Source organism: Battus philenor, unplaced genomic scaffold (assembly GCF_028537555.1).
Source record: "Battus philenor isolate CCGP_79_NKW_IND1 unplaced genomic scaffold, ilBatPhil1.0.hap1 SCAF_16, whole genome shotgun sequence".
In the NCBI taxonomy this organism is placed as follows: Eukaryota; Metazoa; Arthropoda; class Insecta; order Lepidoptera; family Papilionidae; genus Battus; species Battus philenor.
Genome location: NW_027181678.1, coordinates 10,981,050 through 11,007,202, shown reverse-complemented (window position 1 = coordinate 11,007,202; position 26,153 = coordinate 10,981,050). Strand labels below are relative to the sequence as shown.

General features: G+C 33.3%; 1 protein-coding gene across 2 annotated transcripts; it reads right to left on the bottom strand.

The window, feature by feature from the left end:
* Nucleotides 1-2,371: 2,371 nt before the first annotated feature.
* On the bottom strand, nt 2,372-25,363 carry LOC137919114 (maternal protein tudor-like). 2 transcript variants are annotated; one of them, XM_068762068.1, is made up of 12 exons: nt 23,354-25,363; nt 22,616-22,813; nt 20,875-21,053; nt 15,633-15,716; nt 13,950-14,093; nt 13,293-13,448; nt 9,918-10,861; nt 8,486-8,634; nt 8,216-8,377; nt 7,525-7,691; nt 6,541-6,776; nt 2,372-5,550 (listed from the first exon to the last, which is right to left on the bottom strand). In XM_068762068.1, the coding sequence occupies exons 1-12, from the start codon at nt 25,244-25,246 to the stop codon at nt 3,017-3,019; spliced, it is 6,846 nt and encodes a 2,281-aa protein (XP_068618169.1). In that variant the 5' UTR covers nt 25,247-25,363; the 3' UTR covers nt 2,372-3,016. The 2 variants fall into 2 exon arrangements, with proteins under 2 accessions (XP_068618169.1, XP_068618170.1); XM_068762069.1 differs by lacking the exon at nt 13,293-13,448.
* Nucleotides 25,364-26,153: the final 790 nt, after the last annotated feature.

The window sequence follows — 26,153 nt, the reverse complement described above, 5'->3', positions numbered from 1 at the left end:
TACAGATGTTTTCTCGAATTTTATGTGACATTTTTGTCTTATAAATAAAATTGTAATTAGAAACACAGATATTTTATTAACATACCCCTTTCGCTTTCTCTAAGTATTATGTCATTAAAATTGTTTCTTCATCAAACAATAAATGCTTGTCTAGTCGCCTAGTGCCTAGTCATTTTTCCTATGAAATTGTGGAGGCAGCTTCAAAGAACTACACAGAAGCACCATTTGTAAAATGGTTTTCGAAAGTACTGTCCATACTAATCCAACTTGTCATCTTTTGAATCCCAATTTTCATTCTATTGTTTATAACTAAATAACCATTGTTATTTCTTGGTCATGAACCAATACCCGGCGATAAATATTGCAATATGGCACACTACCTTTGGAAAGAGACAATCGGCTAATTTCGGCTTCGTAGAACGTTATCTCTGTCGTACGAAATATAAACAGTCCGGTATCTATTAGAGCTGTTAAAACAAGTATCTTTTGCTTCTTTTGTTAATTATTTTATTTTTTTGTTACAATTTTTCTATAAGTGGCTTTAGGTTGGGATTTTATCTCATAAATAATAATATAAAAATATAACCAAAAATAATAGAATAAAAAAACATGTTCACATTATGTTTACGTATTTAATTATTTAGGAAAATTACAACTATACGTAATAAACCATTATACCTATTGTTAAAATGAAACATCGTTATAATAATTTTAATTGTCAGTTACTTCTATTTCACTATTTGTGCTCTCAAAGAGGTCAATATCACTGTCACTATCAGCCGTATTTATCACTAGTCTGTCTTAACCTTTGTATGCTTCTATATTCATTTTCACATTTCGTTGCACGATCGCAAACCTTTTTCCACTTTTCAGCCCCGATCATGTTTACTTTTTCAGTCAATAATGTTTTTACTGTAGTTAAATTCATACCCACATTTCTAGAAGCAACATAACCTTTCATTTGAGACCATATATTTTCAATTGGACTAAAATCCTGATGATAGAGTGGCAATCGCACAATGTGCCCGTGTTTGGCAAGTACCCACGAAAAACTCTGTATACCTCTCTTGTCCTGACATATAATAGCATAAATATGGGTTTTTGTTAATTTTGGAATTTTGGATCAAATGGAATTTCGTGTCCGTTTAATCAGTTGATCATTTCCTGTTTAATGGTGTTTGAGTTAGGGGTTTTTCAATATATTTGTTATGATAAGGTGCGTTGTCGATAACTAAAACAGAATCACTGGGTATATTTGTGGATTAATTGGTTAACTAGCCATTTCTCGTAATTATCGTTATTCATTTCATTGTGATAGTCATCTGTAGTGTCCGTGGATTTATACATTAAAAAGGCACCGGGTACAAAGCCATATCAAACGTTGAACTTGTGAAATTGGCTTTTTTATAACTTTTTTCTTGTCATCACTACAAGATTTCCGTTTAGTGTGGGATGTACGTATGTAAGACTCATCCATGTAGACGATATTTTTTCCTATTTCGCGAAATTTGCGTATTTTATCGAAGTATTCCATTCGTGCTTTTCCATTGTCTTCCATTTTAGTGAACCGAAATCCCATCTCGTGAAATATTTTCTCAACGTCTTTTAATTTAGCTTTTAATGATTTTATTGTTGGCAGTTCATTAAATCGTAAGTGAAAATCATATAAATCATTCTTCGAACAATGTCATAATCAAAATCGTCCATATCCAAACGAAATTGCTTTTTTGGTGTCTCTTTTTTTTGGCGCGCTGAACTTAATTTCAATCGGATGTGTTTCTGTACTGACTTCGTTTAATATGTTGTTCAAAATTCTTCTTGAAATTCCAGTGGCATTTGCAATTAGCTCTTGAATCTTCTTAAAATAAACCTTATATTTTCATCTTATTTCCATTAAATCTGCCTGCCTCGGTTACAAAGTATTTACAAACATTGTAGATAATTTTGCGGGACTGACCTCGCAAAGGTTCCTCTCTTTTTCCTGAAGATGCCATAGTACATACAACTTTAAATTATTTAAATTTGGGGGTGTTAACAACTCTTAATATATATTTTGAACTGGATCCAACTGCACTCTATTGCACTTGAACGACTGACAAAACGTCACACAGGTAGCGTGCGTAGTTCTTTCCCAAGTTCGATGTGCAATATTTATCGCCGGATACTGTACCTGCATAGATAAATGACATCCAGCTCATCCTCTTGAAGATAATGGGTAGGAACAAATATAACAGGGAAAAAGGTAAGTTAATTATATGTGTGTGTAATTGACTAAAATGAAAATAGCATAAATCTTTATACAAAATGTATTTTTATTTCAAAACAAATAAACAATATGCAAACATAACTGTTATAAGAATGTGATCAACGATCGAGAAAATTAGTAACATTTTGTTCACTTTGCAGGACTTAATTTTTAATAAGCTAAAATCGGTTTTAAAAGCGTTCGTCTTAAAATATTTCTGGACTAACTGGGAATTTTGTAATAAAAAATATAACTTGCCTTAGAGGGGGAATGTAAAATAAGTTTACAAAATTGCAATGTTACTTAAACAAAACGATGAGTATTTGGGAAACCAGTACTCATTTCAGACCAATTATAATTGATATAATTCTTGTTAAAATTAATACTGACAATAAAATTTAAAACGCCCAAAGCAACAAAAAAAAAATAGAGAAAATTTTGTATCAACGACTTTACATTATTTATTCTTTTTATAGGGATATAAAATAATATACTCCATATATCATTTAATGACCAACAAAAGGCAAAAGACATATTTAACAATAGTAAAACTAAAGTCAAAATATAAATCAAATTTCTGTCAAGAATAGTGTAACCTACAATATCACATACCATATGTTATTCAGTCATTACATCCATCTGAGCACCTTAATGCTTATATAAATCAAGAGTAGGTGTACAGAAGTTATTTTCTATCACAAAGTAGAATTGCTTTGCAAGAGAAAATGTAAATTACGAAACATTAATATTATAAAAATATTTGTTTTTAAGCTATTTTACATTCTCAGTCGTTTCTTTTTTCTCTGGTTGGTTTTCACTGTCTTCAAGCTGCTTCACTGGAGAAAGTTTAAGAGATTCTTCAGTATCCATAGAATTATCATGAGATCCATCATCATTAGATGACTTTAGAGTTTCACTAGAATTTTCTAGAATATTATCGTTATCTTTGATAGCTGTGGCTGTTGTTTCTTCTTGTATAATTTCAGGTTTATTTACATTGTCGATGTCGGGTTCAGCATCTAACATATTTTTGTTAACACTAACAGTATCTTTAATAATTTCACTTGAATCTTGTTCTATTTTGATCTCATTAGATGTAATTTGGCTCGTGTTCTCATCAACTTGAGTCAGACTTTTTTCATCTTCGACTTTTGTTTCTTCTTCACTTACTATTTGGTCTTCTTCTATTACATCGCTAGTAGCCTCTTCTAACTGTTCATTTTTTGTCATTTTCGTAATACTATCAGAGAAAATGGTTGAATAAATATCTATGCCATCTAATAACAATTTAACAAGAGTTGGTTCCTTTAAACTATCTAAGAACTCTATTTGGAATGTTGTCGCATTATCCGCAGCTAATTCCTCAAGTTTTGCTTTTGCATTCTCATTGGAAACAATTGAATTATTAAATCCAGTAAGTCTACAGCACTTGGCAAGAGGTTCAACAACCTCTAGACTTTCAGGAAGTTGTTTAAAGATATCGCATTTTGCTTTTTTCCCAAAATCTATAAACTGCACATGAAAACCCACATCACAAGATTCTAATATTCTAGCTCTGTACCATTTTCCGTCTTCTGTCCAAAGCGTGGCACAAAGAGAACCAACTTTTAGATCAGTAGCTTGTTCAAATTGTTCACTATTGTCCAACTCCTTTGTTATTTTATCCAATATTGAGGCGAATTCGCTGAGTTGCACATAAAATTCTTCTAATGAACTCACATGACATATTCTACCACTGGCATGCAAATCTTGACCGACGGGCGTTGGTCGTTCAGTCATGGGATGTTCGTCACACAGCCCTACTAGTTCCTCTGTAACTGATTTACCTTCTAAGTAAAGTTCTACTATAGAAATATCACCGGCGGCTATAAATTGAACATTAAAAATAGTGGCTCCCTCTGCCGCGAGTTCGTTGAATTTAATTTCTGATTTACGCGACCAAGACTTGATGTCACGGGGTTTTTGTAGGGCACATTTCCTGGACAAAGCTGGTTTTACCTTCAATTCGTCAGGTAAACTACGTAGTTCATTTGCGATCGAAGCGTTACCATAATCCATAAAAAGAACTTCAGTACCTTCAGATCCGTCTACAATGACTTGGGCTCTGTACCAAGAACCGTCTTCTGGGTATTTGGCTGCACAAATGACTCCTTCCTCTCTTTCGGTTAGCTCTGGGAAGTTTTCGGCGTCAACCATAGCAATCTCCATAGCTTGTAACTCAGGAGTAGCTGCTTCTAACTGGATCCAAAACTCTGAGGGCGAATTCACATGACTAGCGAAGCAAAAAGGCAAATCACCACATTCGGTTTCCTCTGATCTAGTGGCATGTCCTTCTAATACCAATTTATCAGTAAGGTTTTGGCCATTGACAAAAATGTCTACATAAGTCATTATGTCTTTAAGCACAATGAGTACATCGACGGGAGTGGATAGATCTCCCACGAGTTGCGTGAAGTACTCAGAAGCTGGTTCGGACCACTGACCTGTGCCAGTTGGTATAGCGTTTACACTGGATTTTATTGCAAACCGTTCAATGTTCTTCATGTCGGAAGGCATTTCCTTTATCAAACCTGGCTGAGCATCTAAGACATCCGTGTTACCAAAGTCGATGAAACGAACAGTTGTAATATCTGAATCGGCATCTAAGATTTCGGCTCGATACCAATGATCGTCAGCTAGATATTTAGCGACACATAACGTCCCCATTTCTCGGTTCGTAACGTCATCATAACTGTCAGCATTTTCTTGGAGTTCAGCTTGCAGTTGATCTATTTTATCGATTTTATCTACCATTTGCAACCAGAAGTGTCCAGGCGTGTCTATATGGCTTATGTAGACCTGAGTACAACCGTCGGGTAGTGAAATGGGCTCTTCGGGGGGTGCTTCAACTTTAGGTTCCTCAGTTGAGATTATTTGCGGCGTGGCCAACTTTTCGTTGACTAATTTCATTGACAGGTCGACACCGTCTAAATGCAAGCTCGCGAGCCAGCCGTCGTCGCCGAACGCTAGCGTAACTTGCACTTCTTTGTTAGCCGTCCAATCGGTTAATTTCTTCAGAGTATCATCCTGTAGAGCTACAAGGCCGAGGCTAGCTACAAGCGCCATAGCGCAAGGTTCGAAGAATCTTGAATCAAGTTTCTTCAGATCTGCCTTGGGCAATGTTTCAATTTTACCATAGTCACAAAACTGTACTTTTGCGTTGTGCTCATCGGTGCTAATTATGCTTCCTCGGTACCAGTTCCCATCACTTGACTTGGCTGCACACAGGACTTCCGCTTCGAATACCTTTAGCGGTTCTGGAGTATCTGGAATTTGTAACAAAATAAAATTTAACTAACAAAAATCATATTTAATTTATTATTATTTTATGATTACATAAATGAGATAATATTGTAATACTTTATGCTAAAGCGGATATACAAAAAATTTTATAGTGATGTAACAGGAGGCGCCAACTTGTCTCTAGCGAGCCACAAGCCGCTCTTTGAAGGATTATTTCGGCTCTCGATTGTGCTTGTTTTTGAATATTTTTTTAAATTATTATTTTTTCAATTATAACTTTTATTTGAACAAGTAATTACTCACCAAATTTTAAAGATTTTTAAAGAGAAAATAAATAGGATTAATTTTCAATAAATTCCGTATGCATATGTTGTACTCTTGTTTAATTTTTTTTAACACTATTTCTTCCAAAAGTGTCAAAGACATCTTTTAAAATTATAACTTAACTTTGAAATTAATCTCAAAATTTAATATATTTTTTTCTGTGTAAATAATGTTTTGAATTTTTGTATAAAAATTGTTAAATTTATTTAGCCTTATCATTTTCCTCCAGCTCATCCGGAGTCTATATATATACAAGATATACCTATTTCTGACATGAGGTGTATTTTAAAACCTTAACGATTTTACAACACTGTCCAATTTAATTGTTATCTTTTATTTTTTCTGTTTTTTTTTTTTTTTTTAATTTGTATCTAATTATAAAGATCTAGAAGAAGTTCAGAATTTAAGAATCAAAGGGGTAAAAATTTAAAATATAATTTCAGTAAAAAAATGCATAAATTATTATATGTTCTATTACGCAAAAAAAAATAATCAAATTATGAAAAATAGCTCGGAGTGTCATGCATGTTGGTTGGCCACCTCTGTGATATAATGTGGCAATGCGGTTGATACGTAATGAATATAAAAATATTTAAAGCAAAATTATTTAAGAAAACATGCTTTATTAATCTATGCCAATGTATAAAGGCTAAACCAGAATAAACCTTAATCGTGTATGAGTGACATACCTTTTTCATAAAAGTTATTTAATTCCATTAAGAGAGCAGCTAATGTGGCAGTATCAGAGGACTTTTGCAAGTAGAATTCGTTCAAATTCTCCAAATGCGAGATGCAGGCCATGCCGAAGTTGTAATTGAAGACTGCCCTCGTACATAGAGGCACCACTTCGTCGTAGGCGCCGTCGTCCGGTTCAAATATTGCCACCTTTTGACCAGTGACGCGATCGTACAGTGTAGTCACCAGACTACAATAAAAAATTAATGTACTCGAGAGAACACAAAAGCGTTAATTTGGTTAATGTCTTATTATATTTTAGAGAATTATTTTATGTCACAGAAAATGGAGCCTTGACTCTGTAATAACAATATAACTCGACAATATCATGTAAAAGTAATATTAAACTAAAAATAAAACTTCATTTTAAAATATTATGACAAATGTAAAATTTTTTTAATTTGTTTCATGAACATACTATCTATATATCCATAATTCAACGTTAAACCAAAATTGGCTGACGACCACAGAAAAAAATAAATAAAATCAGAAAAGCAAAAATTCGATTGTCATGGTAATAGAAATATTATTACATACTGCATAGAATTCATATAAAATTTTACAATATTAATTATTGACATGAATTATATCTACATGTACCTTTACCAACCTGTGTTGCACATAGTCACATAGATATGTTTAATTATTTTTGTGGAGTAAGCCACTACCTATAATTTGTAGATTTCAAATTTTCATTAAAATTGACACCAATATATATGGCACTGTATATGTAAATGGCTTTAACAATATATACAGTGAACTATTCAACTTAAAGATAAAAAAAATTTAAAACAAAAATAGTTTTTTGTATTCTTATTTTAAATCTATCCTTATACGATTTTGCACCGTAAACATTTCGCGCCTATATCATTATTTATATTTTTTTCATATTATACTATTTTTTTTTTGGTTTTTGTCTGCTATAAACAAGTACATACCTTATTCCTTCAACATTGTTGACATAGATGATGAATTTATTTCCAGTGAGAAGAGTTTTTAAATCATCGAATTGAATAAGAGTTTTTGATTCGTTTGTGTAATTATTAAGACAACACTGTAACGATTGGTAGTAGTAAACACTGAGCTCCGTGGGTAGTATCATGAGCTGCAATAAGAGATATTATTTTTTTATATTATAGAATGAACAGGGTATAGTTTTTTATAAACCACACATATCCAGTGGTATTAAAAGTTTAGATTTAGTGTCTGATATGCATTTGATAGCTCAATTAACCCGTTTGCATCAAATGAAGATAAGAAAGAAAAAATCTCATTTCTACGAAATTTTTGTGTTCATTCATTCATTTAGCTTTGTTCATAGTGACCAAGAAAATTGAGCGTAATGTTTGTAGAAGCCCTATAGATTTCCATTGCCAGGCCTTTCCCAAAGATCATGACAATGACCGGTCTGGCTCTGCCCACATCAAGCTACTTCCCGCGACCTTCAATATGTCGTCGGTGTACCCAGCGCGAGACGGTCTCACAACGCGTTTAGCATCTCTCAGAGGAACTCAGGTCATCGACGTAGCCCGAATAATTACTCATCTGAAGTAGTACGGGATACACTCGCGTCCACCCGAGTGCCAATTGGATGAAAAGGTTCTAAAAAAATCTATAATATTTACTCACATTTTCTAAAGACGTTGTAATAGTGTGACCGTAATCGGGCAACGCGGCCTGTATATTATTTTTATCGGATACGTCGTTGAGTACCGCGCGATATATCTTCCCTTCGTTTCTCACAGTGCAATGGATGCCTTCCGCGAGACTGTCGACTCCCAGAGGTGTTAGCTAGAATAATACATACACGAAAATAATATAACAAAGTACCCTCATTTAACTAAGTAATGATTGATTGCAAAATATACTGTTACTGATTTATTTATTATTAGAACTCACTTTTTTAGTGTCAAAATTAGCAATGGCGCTCTCCACCAACGCCGCTTTATCCAGGTCCAGCTGGATGTAGAACTTCTCGAAGGATTCTACGTGAGTCACTCGGCAAAGGATCTGCTGTCCTACGATTATCGTGAGGTCGATTGCTTCGTCTGCGAAAAATAATTACAATTGCTTTTAATTTTTTTTAATTCAAATGTTTATATCTAAATATGTTAAAATATTTCTTTATATCAACTTTAGAAAAAATAGTTCAAATATAAAATTTTGTTGAACACAAAAGCTTTTATAAAATAGGAAATATTTTTTCCTATACATTGTTTGAACATGATTCTAACCTTTTCAGTGCCTAAAAATTCTAGAGCCACGATAGCGCTTCTTTTGACAGACGCCTTTTTTTGCGCGCAAATGTGTAAAAAAGGTCTGCATGGTTTTTGCGCACGGAAACACGTTTGTGAATAAACCTTATTCATTTTCAATATACTTTTTAATAATTTTCTTGTAAATAAACCGGTAGTATTTACTTTTTGAGTTTTTATTACCATAGTATAAAATCTTCTGAAGAGAATGTTGAAAACGGAAATAATTAATATTTTTCTTGTACATATAAGTTATCTGTAAAAATGCACTTTTTACTGGCATTTTTAGCTTATATTAATGTATTTGACATTAAAAGGGTTAAGAGAGTAACTTTATTTATATACATAACAACTGCAGAGATGAATTAATAAGTGAAATATGTAACTACTTCGTTTTATACGTAATATCTATTTTGCAATAAATTTAAAAAGTTCAGATTTTTTAATTGAAATTAAAAATCTTGGGGATGAATTGCTTCTATTGCATTAAGGGCAAAAAATCCCGACAGAGCTTGTCCTGTGCTTTATCAAGTCGCGGTTGGAACTCTCGTAGCTTTATATTGAACCATGCCATTATATGGGAGTTTAATCTGATTCTAGCTTCTATTAAATTTGACTCTTCTGGTATTCTTTTCACACAAGTGGTCACTGTAAATAATTCTGTTTGGATGATAATATGAATAAATCATATTTTTATAAGCCTTGTGAACGATGAAACTGTAACAGCCCCATAAGGCGTCGACTTCTAAAAGAAACCAGAGAAATGACTTAATAGACGTTCTTACTATACTCGTATTAACAAAAAAAAGTATACATTAATTTTTTAACTTTGTAATGATAGTCAAATTAAGAAGTGACATCGAGTGCCATGCCGAAAGTTGTTGCACGTTCCGATGTCAGGTTTTTACGTTGTTTGACGTAGAATTTAACGATGCAACGTCGTAAACTGTTTTATCACCTTAATATATGAACTTCGCAAATTGATTACAAAATAATTTAGAAATTTGCCTACAATTTTATGATATATAGAGAAAGGTATTTATGAACATGTTTTAGGAGGGTATAAGCATAGTTACCCTTTAAAGTAACAGACGACTGATGCTCGGACAACACCGCCAGCTGCTTCTCAACCAACGTATCAGCGACCCCTACTCCGTTATTCCAGAGCGACACCTTGTACTGCCCATCTACACAGTCCTGGAACACGCACTGATACCGCGGCGCGTTGAAGCACAAATCGATTTCAGGATCCGCTTTCCACTCCCCATCCTTCGGCGAAACTCCAACGAGAGCGCAGTGAACCGCCATCTTCGGCAACTCTAACAGCTGCCTATCCAACTGCCAGATATCTTTCGCATCTACCAACTGTTTATTACCAAAATCCACGTATCGGACTATGAACTTAGAGAAAGGCTGGACGGAGACAACCGTCGCCCGGTACAGGACACCATCAGCAGGATACCGAGCCAGAACTGATGCTCCCACTGGCACGATGCCTGTGTACGACTTCACGCCTTTATAGAGGTCGGGTATCGAATGCATCATTTCAAGAAACTTTGGCTGGGAAGATAGGATTTGCGTGAAAAAGTTCTCGGGCGATATGATCCATGTGACTGAAACTTCGTGTTGGGCATTAGGTTCTATTGTAGGTTCTGTGTACGGCGTGTCGAGGGGTACAGGGTCGGGTAGCTCTTTGTATTGCACTTGAGTGAATTTGCTTCTGCTTTTGTATGGAGGAGCACGTCCAGCGCGGTCCCGACTATCCTGGGAACGGAAACTCTTATCCGATTTTCTATCGCTGTCGGATCCATATCGATCTGATTTCTCAGCGCGATCTCGGGGAGTGAAATTGCTTCTAGTTCGTTCACCTCTATCAGCTCTATTGTCTCTGAACTCTCTTCTTTGGTTCCAATTCTCTTTCTTATCTCCCCAGTTGTCCCGTCTATCCCCACGGTTGTCTCGCCTGTTTTCCCGTGGTCTGCTTTCTTTACCTTCGAATTCGTTTTGATTTTTGTTATCACTGCAAACGTACATAAAAAAAATTAATAGAGTTTACAGCTGAATGGCATTCGAAAGCGAATTGGTAACGCTTTCACTTAAAAAGTGCATAAGTGAAAGTTACACCGTGACTCATTTTACGATTTCAATTGAACATAACGAGTAACATAGACCTTTTAACAAAATTGTAAAATTTTTAATAAATATAAATTAAAAGCTACAATGTATATAACAAAATCCAAAAATTGTTTATTGTTTATATTAAAAGTAATACGTAAAACCAAAATGACTACATTCGGTTTATGATATTTAATGCAAGATAAATTAATATCTATAACTTTTAAATAAACATACGTAAAATAAATGAATGAAATATATTTTCATATGAAAATGTTACGTGATGATTTGATTTAACTCATTAATTAAAGGTCCTCCAACAAGACAATTTCCATTGTGATATAACAGACCACATTAAGCTGTGCTATTTCTTGTTAATATTATTGAGACTTTTAAATTACTAATTCAAAACTCCTCGATACTTAAATGGAATAATATCATGAAAAGAATAATTAAGTGTAATAAATTATTAATATTCATTACGGAAATTAAAGCATATCTCTAGCCGATGTGAGTAGTTAAGAAAAAAAAAAAGAATGGTAGCATAAAGTCTATTAGCTATGATATATGCATAAATTAACATGCAATCGAACTGTATAATAAGAAAATTGCAAATTCATTAGAGCATTTGATGCACTTCTAACGGTATGGCATATTTATAGAAGATATAGCTAAGATATTATGTAGGCGGCCTAAATATTTCTACACATAAACAGATTGACAGAAATGGGCGAATGAGGAGGAACGGCATATTTGTCTCACTCGCACATTTAAACTCTGAAACTTTTCAATACAAAAGTAGTCTCAATATTTAATCAAAGCTAACTTTGGGTAAATAAGTAGTTGTACTCTAATTTTTGCTTATCACCCACATATAATTAAAATACATAAAAGAAATTCAGATATTCCAGAATTAATCTAAAAAAATATTTACAGCTCTTATGTAGTAAATATGTATTTCACTTGCTAGTTAAGGAAAATGTTTAAGCGCGGAATGGTACAAAATGAAGCAGTTTATTCGTGAAATGATGTAAGTATGAGATAGTATGAAAAGGAAAACTATATTCAACAATACTGACAACCCTAATTATTAAACTCAACCAAGCGTGAGCACAGCAAATGGGGCGAAGAAATCGGTACGAATAACACGCCACTATTAATGCTCAACCATTTTATTCCACACGCTAGTAGATATTCCTTGGTTTGAATACTAATACAATCCATTTTTTTTGTACCTTCATTATAAAAAGAATCGATTTTAACTATATATTCGAATGAATCGACGACAAAATAAAAAAAATCGATCAAATAAATTACAAAAATACGATATGTATTATGAATTGAAAATCAAAAAGTTTCAAATAGAAACCTATTTAAAAAAATATACCCTATAGAGTAACTAATATGCTAAATAAAAAGCTATTATTTATCATGATAATTTATCTATAGTCTATTATTGATTGTCATTATTTCTTAAGAGTCAAGCAATTAGAAGGCAGAAGGAAAATTAGATGATAATAAAATTATTGTTTAATTTTGTTATTATAGAATAATGTTTCGGAAACATAAACGGGGAAGCTTAATCAAGAATTTTTAAAAGCTCTTTACACACTTCGATTTTGGCTGAAAATAGATGGTTTACAAGTCTTTTGAAACTAAGCGAAATGTCAGTCACTAATGACTGACATTTAACTTTCCGTTCTACCCGTCTCGGCAATTGGTGAACGACGTAGAGCTTTTCGTTCTGCTCGATTCGGTTATTAACAGCTGAAAACGTACTCTTCATTCAATTAACGTCAGTAATTAGTGACTGACAGTGACCTTCACTTAAGATCGAATCACTCATTGGTGGTGAATACAGTACTGCGTCCGGCACATGGCGGTAATTGGTAGCTGACGCTGTACTTTCAGTTCAACTCACGTCAATAATTGACATTAAATACTGAATTTTAATTTTGGCACGACCTTAACCGTTAGCGAAAGCGTGAAATGTGACATAAAACTATAATAATCACGTACTTACAGAAAAATATTCTTACGTTACAATAAGGTGAAGGGTGAATCGCAAATATCGCTATAGAAGAAACATATGATTGTATTTAAATACACATACATATCAACAGCTCTGTGTCAACATAAGCGACTTTCACGACTTTTTATGACAATGGCCATGAACAAAAAATGACCAGCCAAAACATATTCAAATCGCCAAGCCTATTTAAATTTTATATCTGTGCTAAAAGTGAACAAGAAGCGAGTGAACGAAATAACAAGAGTGCAGATAAATGGGTGTTAGTGTACATGGGGAATGCAACAGCGAGTTATTGTGTGGGTACCGTCGCAGACGATCCTGCACGGACGCTCGGACACCGCCCTGGGCCTCCATGGACGCCGCTTCAGCGGCTTGCTTCAATCGCTTTCCGACCCCGGAATCTTTCCCTTTACCGCCCGCCTTCGAACCGGATTTCTCCTGTTCCGATTTAGGTTTTCTTCTGCGCACGTATTCATGTTATTAGAAAGGACTTTTTTTCATACTACCCTCATCTCACCCACATATTAAAAAAGGAAGTTAAAAATGTCACTCAGCTCTATACTTGTGGACGCCTTTTTTTTTTAAATTTAAAACAACTCAACTCTTGTTTCCCCGTACAGTCCACAGAGTAAATTAAAACAACTGTCTCCATCTGACAAACATTTGACGTCAAAGATAATAAAAAAAAGAGATGTAATCAATCATAAATATCTTGCACTATAAAGAAGTACTATGAGAATATAATCCGATTTCGATCACTAGCCTTGAAATGTCAAATAGTAAAATCAATAAATAATGTGATCACTCTGTAATGTTTATTTATTTATATTTACCCGCAACAGATCTATAACTTAAAACGATACGAAGTCTGTTATTTTTACAGGCCATCAATCCAAATTTTAAATTTTTAATTATTTAAAATAACATATTAAATAAATTATAATTTTAGGTGTCCACGTACCTTTGATGATCCCTATTATTTTGTCGTGCTGATGGCGGCGACTGATAGGATGGTTGACCAGAAGTTTCTTCCCAATTGTCATCAGTGGGCGGTTGCGCTGGAGGAGTTATCACATGATTCTCTCTTGTCCTGCCACCTCCCCGTCTGATAAATGAAAGTACGTTATTTGGCACCTCATAAGGTATAATCTAGAGATACCTATACAAAAAAAGAAACCGGCATAGCAACTGCCACTTGGTAAGTTGAAGTGGCAGTGGGCAAGGCTTACAGCGTGTAAAGCAGATTGCTTCTAGGGGCTCTAAGGTTCTCGAGAGTCGGAACTGTAAAAGTATATCATCTTCGAGAATTCGATATGGCGGTCATGGTCGCTAAACAATGTGTATTAAATAACTAATTTCACTGTTACTTATAAAAGTCCATCAGAAGATGGACGAAAAAAACTGACGTGGTAACAGATTTGTGTTCTGTTTGTAATATTTCAATTCAATTCGAAACAGATATCTGATTTCTTGAAATGAGAAACATTGACGTAAATTAGAATCATTTAAAAAATAACTTCTCTCAGTTATTGTTCATGAGAAACTTCTGGATGCATGTTTTTTACGGCGTATCACATTGCATTATAAACACAGGCAAATGAATAAAAATTAAAAAGAATCTTTATAGTAATTACACAATACATCCGATATAAAAGTTTGTAGAGGAAGACTAGAGAAATACTTTAAAAGATTAATATAATATCAATGTGCTCCAATAAAATCTTTTTGGATTCATCGTAGAAGATTTGTATTTGGTTCACAGTAATACCACGAATGTGGGAATTAGCGAATGAATGCAGTATTAATATCGAGATATTCCCAGATTCTGTACATCGTTTTCATTGAAATTCTCTTAACACATTGTTTTGACTGGAAATTTTACTGTAAATTTATTTCGTGTCACCGGCCGGGTATCATTTTTGCCTAAATTTTATGTAATTCTTTCAAAAATCAAAATTATAACTCTTATCAAAAAATAAATACCCATATATCCTAATATGAGAATAGCCTATTGCTAGTCTGAGCGACACAAAAATCAATAGTTTCATACATATTCTAGAAAATCGTAATAACATATTTGCGGACCAAATTTGATAACAAAAGTACTGAAGTCTAAAACGCCTCAAACAAACCGGTTTCCCTTATTTTAAAACATCATATGCAATTGCACACATAACCAATTACTTCTGTGATTAAAGAATTATGAAGCTACTGAATAATGAAACAAACGAAATCGTGATTAACTTTGCGTAACCAATGTTTTTATACCGTTAGCAATGAGGCATGTGTATAAAGCAACCATATTTTTAACGAAGAAAATTGAACACATTCAATATACGAGTTTTATTCTAAATTTTTATCTTCGCTTAACAAGCTATATTTAACGATTAGTGAATCATGTTGTATATACGTATATATACAGCATGGATTCACTAATAGGTTTATCAAAATTCAATTACATATCGATAAAATAACAAATCTTTGTCGCTATGGAAGATATAAGAATAGAATAGACAATGAATCAACGTCGGCGTTCTATATATAAAAGATTAGTCACATGTTTAAAGATAGAACTCGCATAGATCGATAGTTCGTGTATCATGTTTATATATAATTCAATGTAAGATAATAAAAACAAACAAACCGGTCTCCTCGTTCAGGTTTAGCTCCAAATTTATCACTATGGCGGCCCGGTCCGGACCTATCGAAGCCTTCTTTATGCTCCTTGCTACAAAATAACACTTTCATTAATACACACTCAGTATACGTACATCAAAGTAAATAGTTTATTTATTATATAATAAATATCGGAGGAAAATACCTATACATGTTATGAGTAAGAAATCGCGGAACAACTAAAAATGCCGTGTATAAAGTTCAAAGAACCCTGACGAAGGTCACAGCAGTCACGAATCTGTTATATTGTTGTTTTTTTGCAACGATACGAGAAGTGTTTGAAGTAAAATAGATCTAACAACGGTGTTGTTCGCTTTAAAATGTTACAATAAATAAATTATGACTGTATAATTATAATAAATACATTTTATTTACAAAAAATATAAAGTCTTAATATACAAGGTGATTTGTTTATATATATATATATATATATATATATATACATATATATATATATATATATATATATATACATATATATATATATATATATATATATATATATAACGTCTCGTTTGTCGGTTTTAAAGCTTTTACGCCTAAATCCAGTCATCTGTGTAAAGAGCACTATGATATATGTGACATATTATAATTTATTTCTTCAATCAGAATGCGACAGACCGATAACTTCTGGCAAAACAAGTACAAAGAATTTTAAAAACGCTTTTACCTACTATATTATTATTACGACATTTATTACTTTTAAAACTTCATTTTTGGATAAGGTATACAATGCATAAGGTGCAAGAATGTATACCTCTTATTCATTTACTAGACATGATTGTTTTAAATAGATAAACTCAAGTCAATAAGAGCATAGGTTCAAAGTGTACAGATAACCGTGTTAAAGTCATTTAAAAATGCTTTCTGCAGACTGCTTGTAGCCTGTACTAATTGTTAATCTAAAGGAGAGGCCATTGTCCAGTAGTAGCCGTTTTTAGGCTGATATGATGGCGATACATTCGAATTCAAAATAAGAAAATTATTTAACATTGGATAGACTTAACCTCTTGTTAAAGTGTGATTCCTTTAACTGTTCAGAAGGTAAATATCCTAAACCCGTGAAGATCTGGCGAAAAAAACTTAGTTTAGTTGACATTGTAAAATAGCTTTAAAATAGACTCATCATTCCTGAGATGTGCTGTCTTTCAAGACGTCTTTTACAATGTATTCACCCTTAGCATGCAAACATTCTTTGACACTATTTATAAATCTATGCACGAATTTAAGTCTGATTATCTTTCTTTTTCATATCTAATTGCAATAAACTGCTACAGCATCTATTTTGTAGTCCTGTTAAAGACATATGTTTATATTATAAAACATATCAACTCTCAAAGCAATAAAAACAAACCTGTTACAGAAATTCAATATTCTTCATGATTTAAATAGATCTCCGGGTAATACGAGCGGTTCGTGGCGAATGATAAAAATATAAGTGAATTACATTTATTATATTGAATCTTATTTCTTATGGTTAGCACATGTATTAAATATTGAGAAATTATATTTTGAGATATATTTTATCATAGGCTTAATAAATACAAGTGTATAATTATATTTTAAAAAATTTAGAAAATTGAGGCGGCTTTCTGATCCAGGGATTTAAAACATATAATACATAGTCTAGCCATAAGTTCTGTTACCAAGAAAATATCCGATAATTTCTAAACAAAAAACATTGCAATAATGGCGGGAAAGAAGTCTATTTTTTTATCTTAGAAGCTAATGTTCGAAATTCAAATTAATGTATGTAAACAGCCAGTAACAGATTTATGGCTAGACGAGGTATATAACACATTTAAATATGACCAAAACATCTTAATTTATTTTGTTAATAAAAATTAGCCAAAAATTGACCGACTTTTCACCACCTATCAATAAATCAAGTATTGGAACTTTTATACTATAGTGGGTTTGTGGGAACGCCTATTTTTGTCGTGGAGCAATTATTAATGAAATTACTACACTAACGAGATCATGTCTTACGTCTAAGACTTACTTTCCTTTTACGCTGAACATCTGTCATAACTATATTTTTGCTAAGAGCGATCTTTTCAAGAAAACAATAAGAAGGAATACTATTGAAAAAAATTATAATTATGGGTGTATATACTAACGTATAAAAAATAATACACACTACACGGCATTACATATACAAATAAATATACAGTTAAATTTACATACATAAAAAATATATAAAAACCAGACGTCTCTTGCCCGAACTCAATGCCTTCTGCGTAAATTGAGAGTGATTCCGTGGCGCTCTTTTGGTGGACTCACTAAGAAGTAAGACGCGCTGATTTCTGAACGCTTTACTTAGGAAAAGGGGCGTATATTCACCCACGGACTAGAATAGTCCACATAGGTAAGCAAAAAATATATAAAAACCAGACGTCTCTTGCCCGAACTCAATGCCTTTCGCGTAAATTAAGAGTGATTCCGTGGCGCTCTTTTGGTGGACATACTGAGAAGTAAGACGCGCTGATTTCTGAACGCTTTACTTAGGAAAAGGGGCGTATATTCACCCACGGACTAGAATAGTCCACATAGGTAAGCAAAAAATATATAAAAACCAGACGTCTCTTGCCCGAACTCAATGCCTTTCGCGTAAATTAAGAGTGATTCCGTGGCGCTCTTTTGGTGGACATACTGAGAAGTAAGATGCGCTGATTTCTGAACGCTTTACTTAGGAAAAGGGGAGTATATTCACCCACGGACTAGAATAGTCCACATAGGTAAGCAAAAAATATATAAAAACCAGACGTCTCTTGCCCGAACTCAATGCCTTCTGCGTAAATTGAGAGTGATTCCGTGGCGCTCTTTTGGTGGACTCATTAAGAAGTAAGACGCGCTGATTTCTGAACGCTTTACTTAGGAAAAGGGGAGTATATTCACCCACGGATTAGAATAGTCCACAAAGGTAAGCGGCCATCGCCAGAGAGTTGCGGATGTGTGAATAATTTTGAGTACAAATCTGACATAACACAATATGGGTATATTAGGGGAAAAAACTGGAAGGCATTTCCCCAAAAACAAAGAAAATGTGTACACGTTTCTTAAAGCTGCTCTGTGACGCCCGTATTAAAACCGGCAGTGTATTTCCAAAAATAAAGATTTTTGATGTTCTATTTAAAAATATATCAAGTGTATACTTCGGCTATGTGAAACTCGCATACATACGGTACTCATTTAGACTCGGCCCGAAGAAACTGACGTGTACTGTATACGCATATCGGAAGACGGTTTAATTAAACGCGCGTAGTGATTATATTTAGAAAGCTAGTCTTGCGTTTACAGGAGTTACGTTACGTCATCGTCTGCGGCGCATCGAAAATGGGAATTCCACCGAAATAATATACATTTATATGAGGGATCGGAGAGTAATGTCGTTTCTGCGCATGTCGACCTTCGATTGTCATTTGATAGCTTATTACGTACTTAGAAGACGTTATATACTAGATGGCAAAAGGTTGTTGATAACGAAGGTGAATGTATTGTTGATTATAAGAACTTGTTAAAAATATAGTCGTGTAAATTTAACTTAAGAAAGCGACATTACTTTAAGGTCCTCCTAATACACCAGGCGAAAGAGCGTACATTACAATACTTTTCGACTTGTAATTGGCTGACGATTATTATTGGTCAAACATTGTTTTCGTATATTTTAAATCTCTATAAATATGAATTAAGCTTGAATTAATATACACACGAGATAAGTTCACGGGCCCTTCAGTTCCGATGAAGCTGTAAAAGCCGGGCTAGAAGCATCAACATCAACAGAAACCAAGCTGAATATACACACTTCTACTTCCGACTTCGTGTCTTTATTACATTCAAGACCTAGCAGCCCTAGGAAGAATCCCAGACGTTCAAATTAGCAACATTACGCACAAAAACATAATTAACAGGCACATGGGAAAATACTTATACGTTGTGATAAACCTTTATTTAGTTAACGATGACTTCTTGTTTAATACTATTGAGATATATTCTTCTTAATTGAGATACGTGTATAGGAGATATATATCTGAGGTTACAATAGAAAGTGCATCGCGTACACGCAACTAATTAATTTTAATTCACAAATTATACGTTAGCAAGTATTATTAACCCTGTTATTTCACTTGTTACGGCTCCCTTAAACCGGAACACGGTGATGATTACATACCACTGTTAGGTAGAAAATATCGACGCTACGTATCAACTATTTAGTCAGTCTCTAGCAAAGAAAAGTTCTATCTTCACGTGGTGAAAAATGCTATCACAAGATTTTTTTTGTTATAAGCATACAATTTTCAGGGAATTACGAGAGCTAGAAATAAGTTATTTATTTAAATTTACAATGTGTCATTCTGTTATGTCGTTTTCAATTGGATTAGTTATTTACTGCGCTGACACTACACAAATAAAAAAAAACATAAATCATATAAAAATTCTGCGCAAACGCAACTAATATTTATTTATTTATTAATAATGTGTTTGCATGTGCGTAAGTTTATAACTGAATATTATAATGGTATGACGGAATTTGCATTATTATTCTTTTGAGTAGCAAGTCGTCGTGGATACATTTTTTAAATAATACATAATAACAAATGTGTATACATATACCGTCATTCTATCTTTGCATTTTTTTTTTTTATATTTGTGAAGACACAAATTGCCTTTTCATTATATATATTGTTATTATAATTTAATCCAGGAGTACGGTTTTCGAAAGTAACAAATAAACAGAAAGATCATAAGAGAAACAAGTCATAAGTTTAAGAGTAGGTAAGGATTAACAGAAGGGAACTCGTAAGCGTAATTTTTACTGGACTATGGTATAGGACTGGTGGCTGGAAATTGAATTGGTCGTAGTTTTTTAAAACATTTCTTTAGGCGTTACGGACAACCCTATGTGCAGTACATGCCTGGATGAGAACAAAACTGCTATTCACGTACTACATATACGAGTGAGTGTCCTACAGGGACACCGATCGCGGATTACCGAGGTGCTTTCCTGATATCGCCGGCGACATCAAGGGATATGGGAAAAAGATTTTATAGAAATAATTAAAAACGACAAACATTAACAACATTGTAGATACCCTACATGAATAGATATAGCTTTTATACATTGCAGCTACCTAAAATGAATGCAGGGTAACGGTACAAAACAATAAAATACATTACAATTAAAATAAAACAAAATAAATTTATAATACCTGCCCCTAAAGCTGCCTCCTCTTGGACCGAAATCCTCGTTAGTGTCCTTTGGCGGTTTACGTTCGTCCTTGAAGCTCTTCTCGCGGCGGTAATTCTTTTTCCTGCCGTCATCAGACACACTCTCTGGTGAACTGAAACTCTCCGGTGGCTCACTGCGGACCGGAGTCGTCATTTTACCCTATTAAAAATATCTCAATATAAATAATATGTACACGCACATACAACAAAAACAAACTGTGTTAATCAAATACAATGATAAATAATTTTTATGTCAATATTGAATACATAAATAAATTACATGTACAATCATCTTATGTGTAGATATCTCTTAATGCAAGGTCAATGAAGCCTATAAGAGTAAAAGAAAATTTTCTTCATCAATAACATATGTTCAATGTTACTTTTCCAGTACACTAACAATAAAATTTTCTATTAAGCTAGAATGAACTAGACAGGATTTTATTTAATCCAATTGCCCTCGTGAACTATTTGCTAATGGATACCGCAGATAATCTTATAAACAAACATAAATAAGGTCAAAAGGTTTTAAGTTGTCATTACCTAATTTATTGCTGTATGTAATAAGAATCTATTACATTTTATTGTTTCTAAAAATGTAGAAGACTATTGAAAAATTCACTTAAGTATATCACAAATCGGAATATTATTATAATAATTTAAGGAGAAAGACGCCAACTGCTATAATATCCTAATAACATACTAAAATTAAATAAATACAACCCTTTTTTGAGATTTTAAAATAGTGCAGTTCATCAATATGAATAAACACACTTTTACACGAATTTTTTGTTCTAGCACAATTTTAAGTGCTTACAGAAAAAAATCTATACAGCAACAAAATACAATTTTGAGAATACCATAACCCATGATTTTATTCCAGTTCATAACAAATGTGTTATGTGTCCACATGGCCATAATAACAGGCATTTTATATTTTGTACTTTGACATTGAAATAAAAATGAATTGTTTTCGTTTAATAAATACTTATGTACTTATGATATAATCATTATTATCCTTGCCTGATATTTTTTTAAATATTACTGTTTCTTAAAGTTGTGAGTCATGTCTTTAAATTTACCAAATGTGACACGTATTTTTAAACGATTTTTTTGCACGCTTTTCTAAAGAACGTATTTACCGTGTATATAACTATTAGGTATTCTGTATTTTTACAAAAAGTATAAAGTAAGTGTGAGAATAGCATACAGGTCTAATTAATTTATTACTTGACTCTAATACACATGTTTTTGAGAACTACCCTACTGTCTTTAACTTGTTTTATTGGGGATTAATATCATTGCACTTTTAAGATAAACAAAAGAGCAGTTTTTTATTATAAAAGTGTGTACTTTCTAAATCCTTAATTATTTTACAACATAATTACCTAAAATTTTGTTTATGTCATTTAATACACTAAGACAAATATATAATGTATGCAACTACAGTAAATATAATTTAAGAATATTTCACACCAAATTAAGAGAACAGTAATCGAAATATTTTGTTATTAATACTCAGCCAACTTTATTCTAATATTTCCTTACCTTTAATTATATTTCCTATTGTAAAAGCATTGTTATATATTTTATAAAAAAATTGTCTAAAATAAACTGTTCAATATGTCTATATAACTGTTTTTTTTTCTTTTTTCATTAATTGATAACATGGAAGTATTAATCTTTGATTACTTTACAAATTATACACAAATTTAAACCTACCTCAATACTTCTGGGCTGTGAAAGTTGATTCATTCTTCTAGCCACATCCAATGGTGGTGTAACTGTGTCATCAATTAAGGTTACCAACATTGTATCACTGGATAATACACCAACTATATGTGCCATCAAGGTTTTCTCTAATGCCAACATCTCCAATTGGTTAGATGTTTTTGTTTCCACTGGTTTGTTTTCATAGCCCTATAAAAAAAATTCTTTTTAAAAAAAATTATGGTTCCCCAATCTTCTCTACATTCACATATAGATCAGAAACTTTAACCGTGAAGAAGGTAGATGGAGATTAAGTCATTTATAGATTATCATATTTAGATTAAATCATATATTTCCTAGATGTGGTACATAAAAAGCACTTCAGATTCCTGGAATTTCATTTGGCTTGACAAAACTTTCTATAAAATACCTATGGAGATTTTCTGTAACATAACCAAAGTGGATGTAACCTCTAACAACCAGTGGTAAAGAGTCCAAATATCTAAGAGACTCCAGTTCCCTTTAGGTTGTTTAACCAAATTAACTTGACTATTAGCACCAACCATTATTCCGTGCTTCTAACTATGAAAGATGAAGAAAACCCAGGGCCAGCTGCCCATGCAATACATAGTCCTCCTCCCAAAAATTGCCACAAAAAACCCTTATATACTGTCATTTTCTATTGAAGACCTTTAAATTATTATCAATATAAAATTAATTTATTATATTATATCACTAGCCTTTACTTACTTTTAAAGCACACTTCAATGCCTGCGCTGGTAGTTTAATCAGATCTGGAGTAATGGTCCTTAAGTCAGAAACGTTAATCTCTTGTTCATTACCATAATCTACATAAGTCACTACAACTTTGCTACCCTTTGTATCTCTCACTCTTGCTCTATACCAATTGTCATCATCAGGAAATCTGGCACAACAAGCGGCACCCACTGGCAATTCTCCTGGAGAAGATCTGCTCTCACAATGCACTTTGACAGCCTCCATAACGGCATTTAATTCCTCAATCATATCAGAAAGTTGCACAAAGAACTTTATGCAGCTATCTACATAAGAAACGAGAACTGATTTTCGACTTCCCAATGGAAGCATTTCCATCCACCTAAATTGCAGTTGATCCTTCATGTTAGCCAAAAGCAAATCAAGCACATTTTTGTTGTCCAACAGTAGCTCCCCATATTGTATAAGTGGGGGGCCCTCAGGAGCCACTACTTTTAAAGTCAACACCTTACCATTGACTAGCTGCTTAAAAGTCTCATTCAAATATGGTCCTTTCTCTAATTTCTTAACACCCGAAAGGCAGAATCTTAATGCAAAAACATTTGGTTTTACAAACTCTTCTGGTATATCAAATATATCATAATATGAGACCATTTCTGTATCACCAAAATCAACAAAAAAAAGTTTACATTGAGATCCAGATAAATTCATTACAATTGCTCTGCATATTATTCGATCGCCAGACATCCTGCCAAGACAGACAGTACCTATCATTGGTGGTTCTGTAAGACTTCTGTGAGGTCGTCTGTTTATTTCGTCCATCATGTCTTGCAGTTTCTTTGCATCACTTACAAGCTGAACTGCAAAGAGCTCAGGACCTTCTTCAGCAAATGAGACAAATACTTTATGATTTGAGTTGATTTCTAGTAAACGACTTTTGTATGTGATAGACTTCTTAGGCGAAGAGGGCTTACTAGATACTAAAGGTAGTATAGCTGGAGGTGTTCCTGGCAATGGTGAGGTCATGGGTGTAGTAATTTGTGGATTTCGTACAGGTGGTCTTAAATTCCCAGGGTTTCTTGTAACTTTGTTGTTAGTCAATCTTTGAGATATTGGTGGTGAGGGTGAATTGCTCCCATTAAATGGCAGAGATATACCTTGGCTCAATCGCATAGCTGAAGCTGGATTAGGAAAGTTTTGATTTATAAGAAATGGAACATGTTCTGAGAATGATGACTCACTAATAAATGTTGGTTGCCAATTAGAAACTTGCTGATTGTCTAAATATTGTAATAATAACACTTCTTGTTTTGGTATAGGGAGTGCTATGCCGAATCTATTTGTTACAAGATGTGAAGAAAGATCGTTTCCTTTGAACTGCATGGATATTATGGGTAACGTACGGGTTTGCACTTCGATAGTTGCAGGATATTCAGCATAACACAGTAGGCTTTGCAATTTCAGTAGTAGCGGTTCTTCCCATCTTCCTGATGGATGCATCACTCGCGACAAATAGTAGTCTGTGGACTGTCCACGCAATTGCAAAAACATTGGATCGTATCTATCTAAAAATCGAATAGTGCTCAATGAGATTAAATCTTTGTTGCCATAGTCGATGAAATGTACACCAACCAAACCAGTGGCGAGTTTAGTTGTGTTAATAATCTTAGCTCTGTAAAACTTCCCATCTTTATATTTCGCGGCACAAATCACACCCTCTTGTAAAGCTGTTGGCGGTACTGCCCCTATTCCTTTCTCCAAGTTTTCTCGTGCGCCTTCAAATAAACTCTCTACCATCAACGAAGATGCCTGATCTAATTGACCACTTATCCTTAAAAAGTGACCCTCTCCATCCACATGAGTCACATAAAGATGAAAAGATCTCGCGACGTCGGTTGGCAAAGCCATATTAAGTTTAGTATTAATACCGTGTAAAATAAATTACTCCTTTTTACATAACTCTTATCACAGAGTAGATTAAACTTCAACTCGGTGTCTAAACAAAAAAAAACGCCGCTTTCTATTCCGTTTACGTTTTCATCGAACATGGCACATTGTATGTGCCATTTCTTACCGATTATTAAAAAAATAGTTATTGTTTATGAACTAAACTTGCCATTAATAAAACATTTTAATAATTTTTCTCTATAAATAGCAAAACATTAATAACGAGTTTTTAAAGATAGATTAAACCTATAATTGCAATTAGTTAAAGATCTAATACATGTCGATTTATTTCTAAAAATAATCGCTAACAAGGTATATCTTATGCTAAGTCTACTCTCTAATTCGCATTTTACTAAGCAAGTATAGGTGAAAAATAAAAGTACATAGTGGGCTTGGTTAATTATTTATTTTACACGTTTTAACGAATTGTGTCGTTATGAGATTCATTAACAATGTGTAGATTCCTTAAAATAATAATTTTTTGAGTCATTTTTCTGTGTTATATCTATGACATCTATTTTTTTATTCTGCAATTTTCATAAGCACGGTGAATAAGTTAATAGGTCCTCATTATGCAATCGATAAATGTAGATTGATATTTAGCTTCCATGTAAACGCCTTCTTAGCTTGTTATTACTAACCAATGAATTACGTGCTGCATTTTATGATATTACTTTTGTCCGGCAGATACAGTATTCAATCCAAGGTTAAAAAATTATCTCCAAAAAATTTGTGCTTTGATAATAAAGGAATATAAAAAAAATGACACTGGATTGGATGCTATGATCCAGTATCATTTACATTTCATATTTTTATTCGTAAGAATTAAAATACTGACAGGAAGTTCCTGTCAGTATTTTAATTCTTT